This window comes from Notamacropus eugenii, chromosome 1, assembly GCF_028372415.1.
Source record: "Notamacropus eugenii isolate mMacEug1 chromosome 1, mMacEug1.pri_v2, whole genome shotgun sequence".
In the NCBI taxonomy this organism is placed as follows: domain Eukaryota; kingdom Metazoa; phylum Chordata; class Mammalia; order Diprotodontia; family Macropodidae; genus Notamacropus; species Notamacropus eugenii.
Genome location: NC_092872.1, coordinates 366,936,801 through 366,947,489, shown reverse-complemented (window position 1 = coordinate 366,947,489; position 10,689 = coordinate 366,936,801). Strand labels below are relative to the sequence as shown.

Below are 10,689 nucleotides of genomic sequence, written 5' to 3'. Positions count from 1 at the left end.
CCAGCTGTGGGTTATCTGAGGTCCAGGCACTTGGTGGGGCTGGGGGTGGGAAAAAGAAAATAGAAGAGACCACTACCTTCTTTCTACCCCCACTAGATGAAAAGACCATTTCAAACAGTCTGTGTTTCCTCTGTCTCCTTGTAGATCCCCAGCTCTTCCGGTCTCCTGGGTCCTGTAATGGGGATGGAGTGCTTCAACTGCTTGCTCGATCCATAGATGTTCAGGGAGGTTTATAACACATCCACTTGGGGACAGTAGAGGGGGAAGCAGGAAAATTCAGTCATACCCAGGCCTCCCCACAAAACTGAAAATCAAGAACCAAGATGTGAACTGAGACACAAAACATGCATTCATTTTATTCACAAAACAGCCTGGTTCGCTAAAACAATACAAACAGCATGTCCATCAGCAGGAAGAGACCAGGGCCTGGGGGTGGTGATGTAGGTGGGGGGGTGGGGGGCGGGAATCCTCAACCCCAGGGCACCCCCACTGCCCTGGGGTCAGTTCTGTCTTTAACTTCAGCAAGATTATAAAAATGATTTTTTTCTTTCTAAGTAAAACTGGGATTAGGGGCACCTCTGTATGTTGGAGCCCTGGATCCACATGAATCAGATAACAGATCTTTTTAAGTCGTCATTGTCACCATGTTTAATTTTCTTTTGAAGGACCACTGGGGTACAACATGGTCTGCTCGGGGGGCGCCCACCTCTGACGATTTGCTCCTGGCTGGTAAGTTGTAGATGTGGATGGTTCCGGGGTGGGGACTCTATATCGCTATAAACATATTCTCATTATAAACATGAAGTGGCGTACTCTAGGAAAACTATGCACTATTTTATGATGGGAAAGAATCAAACAGTTTAAATGAGGTGGAGTTAAACAACTGTGCTAAATTACAGTAGTGCTTATTAGTAACTAGATTTCAAAAGGTTACTGAAAATTTACATTCTCTACACAGAAACTGCATCTTCCACACAAACAATAAAAACATCAACACACGAAGGAAACTGATTGTCCATCCTCTGCTATTAAGTCTCCGTACTTTACAGATTCATTTTTCTTTTTTCTTCTTCTGCAAAGCAGTTAAATGTTTTTGTTTTTTGATTTTTTTTATACTAGAACGTGGAGATGTTAAAACAACAACAAAAAATATATATATAAAAACAGGAATGAAATCTGCGAGAGAATATTTTTGGTTCTAAAAGACATAGGTGCATCCATTCGTCTTCGCCCGAATCCCCTACTTGAGACAACACAAGCAAGGACATTGCACGAGATGGCAGCTCCGGGGCTCCACTCGTCACTGAAACCATCGGAAGGCGGCTCCCGTTGGAAGCATCACCTTCTGGAGAGAAAGGAAGAAAAGGAAGGATGGGGTGGGGACAGGAGAGACAAACAAGCGGAGTTAAGTCACAGGCTGGGGGTGGCTGGCCTCCCAAAAGTCCTCACTTATCCCCTACCCTAGACCTCAGTCGGCTTGCTTTCTGCATGCCTTCACTCCTTTCTTTCTCCGAGCTGCCGCCGCCATCACTGACATGTCTTGACTCTTTTACTGGAGTATAGTAGAGAACAGAAGAAACCCACTGCACTTCTTTGGCAATTGAGCTCTGGAAAAGGATCTCTTCTCCAAGCCACCAAATGACTGACAGGCCGCGCATAGGTGCTGAGCCACGCTGTCTGTAGGAAGCTTAGTCCTGGGATGCTATCTGTATCAGAGACCCTTCCAAAACCGGTGCCCCACTCCCCACCAGTCCTACCTTGGATTCTCAGAGGAGTCAGGTTTTCCCCTTCTCAGAATGATTCCAAATTTTGGTTTTGGTTATGGCTTTGCCTTTCTTATTATCTCCCATGCTTAGCACAATGTCAGGAACATAGTAAGGGTTTTAAAATGTTTGCTGACTGTTGTTTCCTTTGGAGGGGGGAAGTTTATAACTCAGCGTTTTGCTACATTAAGGAAGACTTCCTCCTCTAAAACGTGTCCTGTCCTATCCTACTCCCCTACTCCCTCTGAGCTGGGAATTTTGCTTCTTTGAGGGGGGGAAGCAGATCTCTCTTCTGTTGGAATCCTACCCTTGGTTCTCGGCCACACCAACTACACGAGGGAAGTCAAGGCTGATTCTAAGCCCATTCCCCCCTACACATTACCCTTCCTTGTTTTCTGCCTCCAGCCAGCTAACCTGCTAATCAGGTACCTGAGCCCTCCAGAATTCCCTAACTCTAGACCACAGCAGTGAGGTTGTTAAGCTGGGTCTGTATGGAGAGAAGGCAAAGAGGGGGAGTCCTCCTTGGCTTCCAGGCCTTTTGATACCTACACATCAATACCCTGTTCCACTTAGTCCTGTGAACCAAAGGAAGGAAGGAAACCCAATGAATTGAAATCTGGAGTCTCAAGTCAGATGTCTCCCGGGGAAAGGGGGGGGGGGCGCTAATCTTGTGGGAATCCTGCACTCATAATCCCCAAGGGCTGCCAGGTGGCCCTGACTCTCCCCTAGCCTTTCTGAAGCTGACCTGTCTCGGTCCTTTTGCCTACCTCATCCAAAGCTGACTCTAAATCACTTCCTAAGACCTTTTCAAAATGGACTACTGAAGTCATCAAAGAAGGATGGGAGTAGGTCTTGACATGGAGGGTCTCAACATGGAAGACCCAGGATGAGGCCCATAGATGTCCAAAGGAACAAGCAAACTGAGCCAGTGTATAACTTTGTGCCTGTGCTTAAGTCTATGTATTTGTGTACTTTTTCCTACTGAGTCAACGTGTCTATCTGCATGCTTACACTGTGTGCAGATTTTATGAAAGTATATGTATCCATTTATTCTATTTATCTGTTTATGTAGTCTGTGTTTGTGTAACAGCTAATTCTCTGGGTGAGGAAGGGAGGGAGGGAAACAGAAAAGAGGGAGGGGAGGGGGCTGAGGGGGTAGCCCAGGCCTTTGGTGCCAGGGACACAATCATTGTTTTCCAACCATTCCTACAATTTGCAATCAAATCAAGTTGGGGTGGGGGTGGGGGGCCGCAGGGGGAGGGATGGGCCTGTCTGAAAAGATGCTTTTGTGCTAGAGACATACCACACCAGTGGGCCAGCAACAGGCTCTATCCTCCAAAGGAGAGTAGCCCAAGGGAAAGGGGTGGGGGAAAAGAGAGGGTATTATGACCCCTGAAATTTGGGCCTAGATGGCATCCCCTCCCTGGGATGACATGCCTCCCAGACAACCCCACTTTGAAGGAAAGTTATTGGAGTGAGGCATACCCCACTTGGAGAGTACCCCCTACCCTGTCTCCCCAGAAGTAAAGGAAAGCTAACTACCAAGCAGTCTGCCAGGTTTTGGACAACACAGAGGACCCACACTCCTTAAACTCAGGCCATCTCTCCAATGGGTTTGGCTGAACATTCTAAGGGCTGGAGGAAATGAATCTCACAGGGTCTCATCAACAAGGGAATGACCATGTACCTAGGACCTTGTTGGTTAATGAAGAGGTGACCAGATCCAGGGTGGGCAAGGGTGGAGGTGTATATGTGTGAAATCTCATTATCTATGGGGGCTGAGCAGGGGAGGGTAGGAAAGAGTTGGCTGGCTTATCTGGAGGGACCACAATGGATGGGCAAATCCCACCCCCAAGCCCCTACCTCCACCCTCCCCACATTAGAGTAGTAACCCAGAATCTAAGCAAGCCTTCCCACTTGGGCTTGTTCAGAAGGACAGCAGGGTCGGGGGACAGACAGCGGAGACTTGGGGGGCTAGAGCAGGGACCCTATTCTAGCAGGTTACCTCCAGAGCAGCAGAAGGCTTCTTTTTGAGCTCCTCACATTTTCTGAATTTGCAAATCTGGTGGCCAGTTTTTCGGTTCCGACAACTGCTACACTGCTCGCAGTTTATCCGCCGTCGGCAGGGCGGGCACATGCCGCAACGTTTCCGTTTCTTCTTGCCCGAGCTGATGGCAGAAGCCAGCTCACTCTGCATAGGATACTCTGCCAGGCCTGCCATGTGCAAGGCGCTCTCAGCCAGGAACACGCCTGCGGGCGTCATGATAAAGAGGCCCGGATTGATGGGGAAGGCGCCTAGGTAGGGGAAGTCGGAAGGGCCATTCAGGGCCTCAGTGCCTGACACAGCCTCCATGTCTGGGAGCCCAGACCCAGCCTCACTCATCAGGGGAAGGTGTTCCTGAACCACCCGTTTCAGCATCTCAGTGGACTGAGCAAACTGTTGCAGTGTCAGCTGTCCTTCAGCAGAGAGCTCTGCGGCCCGCTCTGCCTTGCTTAGCAGACTGGCCACAGCACCACTTTTGTGCTTTGAGGTAGAGTTGGTTTTGTCCATGGGCGGGTCATGCCCATTGGCCAGCCCAGAGGCAGCAGCTGCCTTGTCCACCAGCTCACCCACTGAGCTGCCACCACTGAAGGAAGAGTAGTGGGACAGAGGCCGGGACTTGCGCAGACTCTTGTTGAGGGGCTCACTGATGATGCCGCTCTTGTTGCGTCGCTCTGGGTTGGCAGGGGGCAGGGCCTCATCTGAACTGCATTTTTCTACAGTGCCTGACTTACTACTGCTGCTGCTGCTGCCGCCGCTATCGGGCTGGGGGCTGCCGACAAGACTAGACATGGTTGGGGCCAGGGCCGGGATGGCAACTGAACCCCGTTCAGGGGAGCTTCCCAACCGACCCTGAGCCCAGTGATCGGCTCCTGCCCCTGATGGCCAGGGATGATGCCAACACCAAGAGAATATGGAGGTGACCTCAAGGCAGATGCATGGTCTGGAAGCCTGCTACTCTGTAAGGACAAGAGAGAGCAGAATTAGGGCACAGTCATCCCATGGTTCTAACACTCTCCCCCAACCCAAAGAGAGAACTGTGTAAGTGGAAAGGCCACTGACTTTAAAGTCATAGCATCTGGGGTCAAATATCAGTTCTGCTACTTAACATCTTCCACTTTGGACTCATTGGCTGGTTGACCCCAGACAAATTTATCAACCTCTCTGTGCACAATTCCTCAGCTGTAGAACAAGGGGGTTTGTCTTGATGGTTTCTAAGGTGCCTTACAGCTTTAAATCTATGATCCAATGACCTATGTGACCTTAGGCAAGTTATTTCTCTGTGTTCCTTAGAGTCTTTACCTATAAATGAGAGGATTAGGTTAGTCCTCTACCCTCTCACCTAGTTCCTATGATCCTGAAAAGTTTTCTGTTGTTTTTTTTTTTTTTCTTTTTTGGGGGGAAGGAGGGATGGTTGAAGAACACATAGCACTTCATGCATAAGAATCAGCAGGAAAAATCTGCAGGGGCCAGAATATATTTTTGGAGGAGTCAGTACATAAAGTATCCCCCAGAACCTCATCCCCCATCAGGTTCAGGCAAGGGGGACAAAGAGGGACCACAGTGTTGACAGAGGCCCCTCACCCAGGCAGCAGGTAGAGGGTACAGGGTGTCTGCACCAACTTCACTTCCTAATCTCTAATTCCCAACACCCCTGACTCTCCCATCCCTAACCTTTACTTCTAAAGCCATTTGGAAAGTTTCTCACCCATACTTTTTCCTGTTTAGGCTGAAGAATCAGCATAATGACTTACAGGTCAAACTACCTCAAGTTAGGGATCTGTACCCATCTCCCCCAGGACTTGGGTATCTATGAAACTGGAAAGAAATGGGGATAAATAGCCCTATACCCACCCTCTCCCAACCATATGACCTTGTTTAAGTCATTTCCCCATATTTGGGTCTACTTCCTCATCTATCAAATTGAAAAGAATTAGACTGGATGGTCTTTTAGGCCCTTCTGAGTACTAACATTTTCTAAATTAATATGGCCAGTTAATAACTACATTTCAGGTTTCCTAATAGTCCTGCTACTTTGAGATCAACCCTATCTTTTTACAGATGAGGAAATTAAGTTCCAGAGACTTGTCTAGATTCACACAGTACTATGTGATACCTACTTTACACTTCCTGCAATGTTGACTGGGGGAAAAGAATTCTTATTCCCATTGTTAGCCAGTCTTCTACCTTATGCCCTCAAAAAAAAAAATCTGTCCCCGAGGACACTGTGACCATCACTGCATCTGAGAAGATGAGGGTATGGCTTTCATTTAGGGTAAGCCCAAGAGCAGGGTCCATGGGGACCCAAGGGCTCTCAGGAGCCATCCTCATGCCTTGATAGTCCGGTGGTGGATTTCTAGCATCTGTAGTAACTGTTGCCCTCCTCTGCTTGGGGGTGGGGGCAGCTCATGGTCCCCCACCCATCAGGGAGCTCCAGGAGGGAGGGTCAGAGCCAGAGGGTCTGGGCAGGGTGGAACAGTGCCGCCCGCTGAGCGGGTTGTTTGTTCATTGGGAGAGACTCACATCTGGCTAGAGCTCCACCCCCACCCCCCAGCCGGGCACACACTGACTCTTTGTCCTATTCGCCAGCCCGCCAGGCCCTGGAGCCCTTTGCCGCCCTCCTCCCTAGTCTTCCCACACCACCATCACACACCCCCGCTCCAATGAGTGGCCCTTGCATTAGAGGGATGTGGGGGTGGGGATAATGACCAGAGTGAGAAAGAAGTGGAGAGAACAGGGGATAATATTGGGAGCCTTGGTTCATGAAGGGACATCAGAGCCCCGAGTATGGGTAATGACAGCAGCAGGACACAGCTTTCTCTCCCCCAAAGTGCTTAGACACTTCCCCACCCCACCCCAAGGACACAGACAAGGGTGGGTATCTGCTGACAACACACACTGCCAACTCCACATTATCTGTAGCAATAGGAGGGATGGCAGCTAGGTTAGGGCACAGATAATCTGAAACCTGTGTCTCATAGGCTCTGGAACATTAAAATTTGCCCCATGGGTAGATTTTCCCAACTCCGTTTGACTTAGGCTAACATGATATGGTCCTTGAGCAAAAATGAGAGAGTGGAATCTCAAAGCGTGACAATGGCTCCTGAGAGCCCTTAGATCCCCATAGACCCTGCTCTTAGGCCTTGGGGATGCTCTTGGGCTGACAATCCCCTCAGCAAGTGCTGCTACAAGAAAGAAAAGAAAATGCAAAGGAAGGATGCCCACAGAAGGCACTGTGGTCTGTTCTCTGGGCCCATTCTGTTCAGCTTCAGGACCTGGGGATAGGGACAGGAGGTGCCAAATATTTCAAGATATCCCCAGGTATAAATCTGGTACAGTGGGGAAAAAATACTGGATTTGAAGTTAGAGGACTTAGATTCAAACCTGGAACTTTGTCATCTTTGTGACCAAGGACAAATTACTTCTTTAGGTATCAATTTCCTTATCTGTAAAACGAGGGGGTTAGGTTAGATGGATTAGTTGGATTGGACCTTCTAAAAGATCCTCCAACTCCAAATCTATGATCCCAAGATACCAACCTGCAGCCAAGATAGAGACCCTTTCTGGTATTTGAGTGAGAAGTGGGGACTCCAGAGAGAATGAGCATGGATATCATGTGATCACCAATGGGGATGGGTGGGAAGGAGGGTAGGGATTGATCGTAGTAGACAGAGTCAAAGGGAAATCTCCAGAGATATCTATTCCAAAGAATGCCTCTGGACCAAATTAGGAGCCCCCACATCTCCATGATCAAGGCCCAGAATGACATTCACTCCCTCATCTCCAGCTATGAGTAACAAAGACAGTATTGGGCTTCCAACAGGAAGAGGTAAGTGGAAGGAGTAGAAATATTTCTGAAAATACCAGACCGAGCCCCACCCCAGGTAAAAAAAGTTCACTGTGAAGGAGTGGGCTGCAGCCAAAAGTCAACCCTTCTATGATTTTGCCCCTTCCAGAATCTCCCTATATCCCCTAAGCCTCTCAGCTTAGCCTCATTCCCACTTTGGTTCCCATTGGGCTGGGATGGAAAGAAGTTCAATGCAATGAGAGAGACAGTCCCTAGTCCCCAGAATAGAGAGGAACTGGAGGAACAAAGTGACTTTCCCAACAACAATGACCTCTCAGAGTCATCCTGCCCAACCCCTTCCTCCAAGAACCCATCTTACTGTCCCCTACCCCCATCCCCCTGAGAGAAGGCCATCTTTACAATGTTCCTGAACCTACTTGTTCAAGAGCCTTTGAAACCCATGGAGTCCTTCCTTGTGTGCAACCTAAATTTACCCCTACCCACCACCCCCCCAACAAAGTCATAGAGAAGGAGGGATTTAGCTGTGAGACAGGAGAAGTCCTATGAAGGATTTGCCCTATAAATAGTGTTAACGGGATAGGTCAATTTTGGGCCATGTCTTGAGAAAGCCCTACTCCCACTCTCTCCTCTTGTCAGTTTGTCCTTCCTTCTCAAAGAGGACCATGACATCATGGAGGTGATGCCATGACATGCAAGTGAATTGGATTTAAGTGAGAGAGGGCTCTGCAAAGTCACCAGCCTCACTTTCTCTTCCAGAGCCATCTAAGTCCAGTAACAAGATATACCTAATAGAGTCATGGACAGAACCACAGGACATAGGAGGACTTTGAGCTGGGGCAGCCAGACTCCACAGCCTCCAGAAGCTCTAGAAGTTGCTAATGTCCCAGAAGATCCTCAAAACCCAAAAAGGATTTCAATCTCAACATGAAATGAGAAGTATGCTAGACAAGAGCATGCTAAATCCTGAATTCTAGATCTGGCTGTGTGACTTCTGACCAAATCACATCTCTCTGTGTCTCAGTTTCCTTTCTAGTAAGAGATCCTAAGGCTTCTTCCAGTTTTAAAAATCTTGATTCTCCTCCTCCCACATCACCAACTGCCCTCCAGAAGCCAGAGAATGAGGCAGAAGGAATCTCTCTACCCTAGGAGGCAGTAATTGAGCTGGTGCTCTCTGCCAGCCCTAGCTGGTGACAGAAATCAATAGCCGAATTACTGGGGAACTCAGCTCCCTGCTTCTCTCTCCTCCGGGTCTAGGCTCCTCCAGAGGAGGTCAAATAAAAGTCAGGTCCTTCTTCCACCACCATTCTATTCTCTGCCACACCCCCAAGGGAAATATATAAGAAAAGGAGGCAGTATGGGACACTAAGATTCCCCCTGACCCCCCCTCCAGCCCTTCTCCAATTCCAGTTTCGCTGGGTTTGCATCTGTTAAGTCTGTATCTCCCTTGAATTCCCTGTCTAGTCTCTTTAGTAGCCATTTATCTGTTTGCCTGAGACTCTCTTCCAAAAACTCTTCTTTGCCCTGCCTCAGGCAAAGGAAATTGGAGATTGTGAGGGACAGGCCCCTGTCTTTTTCAGCAGGGCCTCCTTGTATAGGACCCTAACCCTGATCCTGGTCTGGGCAGCAAGGTCCTCCCCCATCACATCCAGACTAGCCAGGTTTACGCTCAGCAGACATGAGATATCAAAGATCAGGTGTTCTGGGACAAAGTACTATCAACCTAGGAAGCTGGGGCTGGAATAACCCCATTCCACTGCCCAGACAGAAGGCAAGAGCCAGCCCTTCTTTCAAATAATAGGTCATAGCAAGAAGGTTAGGAGGAAAATGGATTCCTCTCAAAATGTCCTAAAGGAAATGTGAATAGAGGGGAGTAGACAGGCAAGCGTCTCTTAGTCCCTGACATCTAACTCACAGAACCAAAAGAAGTCAAAGACGGAAGAAACTAGAAAGAGTATCCCTTTCATTTTACAGTTGGAGAAATGGACCCTCAGAGAGAATAAATTATTTGTCCTTAGTCACCCTAATAGGCAGAGGGTAAACCCTAAAGCCTTTCAAATTTGTTTCCATGAACCAAGAAATCTTTATTTTAGAAGGAGAGAAAGAAGAAGAAAGGCAAGAGACAGTGAGGAAGGAAAAATGGAAATGGATGAGGATAGGGAGGAAAAGCAGAAAAGGAGGGAGGGAAGAAGCACCTAGGGTGTGCCAGCCACCACAGTAAGTGCTTTACAAATATTATCTCATTTGATCCTCACAGCAACCCTATTATGATCCCCATTTTACAGCTGAGAAAACAGAGGCAGAGGTTAAGTGATCTGCCCAGGGTCACACAGCTAGTTGGTATCTGAGGTTGGACTTGAACTTAGATTATCCTGACTCCAAGCCCAGAAGTCACCGAGCCACCTAGAAGAGGGTGTGTGTCTGTGTGTGTGTGTATTTGGGGGTAAGGGGGAGGAAAGGGTCTACCTCTATACAGAAGCTTCTATTTCCTTTCCCCTCCACCTCCAACATGCTGCTCACCTCAGCACCCCCTCCCTTACCCCCACACTGGCACATCCTATCAGCCTGCCCCTGCCTTTCTCCTGCAGGCTGTTCAGAAAGGTCCTTAGAAGAGCTTCTGCCATCCAGAGATAGGGAAATCTGGCAGGCACAGTCACCAGTCACTCCAGGCTCTTCCCTCAACCTGTGGCCTGCCCCCAAAGCTTCCTATGGCTCATCTTCCTTTGACTCTTTCCCTTGAGGCCTGCCTGCTTCTGGAAAGACCTTCAGTTTCCTCTCTCCCTCCCTCCAGTCTGTCCTCCCACCCAACTCTGGTCATGCCTCATCTGTTTTAACTTAGCCTGGGGTGGGGGCAGGAGTGGAAATATCAAGGTTGATGAATCCTCAGACCCTTCCAGCCTCCTGGAGCAGAGCTGGGAGGGAAGGGGTACCCTGACAACTGAAGAGTTAGCTGAGGTCAGTAAGACTAATGTTCTGTGCTCTGAGTAGACCTCAATCTCCTTGGGAGGTGGTTTCTGAGACAATCACCCAGGATACTTAGAAAACAAAGGGCAGAAGACCCAAGAGTGAACTTCAGAAAA

General features: G+C 48.7%; 1 protein-coding gene across 4 annotated transcripts in view; it reads right to left on the bottom strand.

Moving 5' to 3' along the window:
* Nucleotides 1–326: 326 nt before the first annotated feature.
* The window catches only part of CXXC5 (CXXC finger protein 5), a 30,381-nt gene continuing 20,018 nt past the window's right edge, over nucleotides 327–10,689 (bottom strand). For 3 of the 4 annotated variants that reach the window (XM_072630487.1, XM_072630488.1, XM_072630486.1), the window contains exons 3-4: nucleotides 3,769–4,763; nucleotides 327–1,345 (exon numbers count right to left, since the gene is read on the bottom strand). In XM_072630487.1, coding sequence (XP_072486588.1) covers nucleotides 1,301–1,345; nucleotides 3,769–4,596 — 873 coding nt within the window. In that variant the 5' untranslated portion in view covers nucleotides 4,597–4,763 and the 3' untranslated portion in view covers nucleotides 327–1,300. The remainder of the gene's footprint in view (nucleotides 1,346–3,768; nucleotides 4,764–10,689) is intronic. The other variant, XM_072630489.1, reaches the window with a different exon arrangement.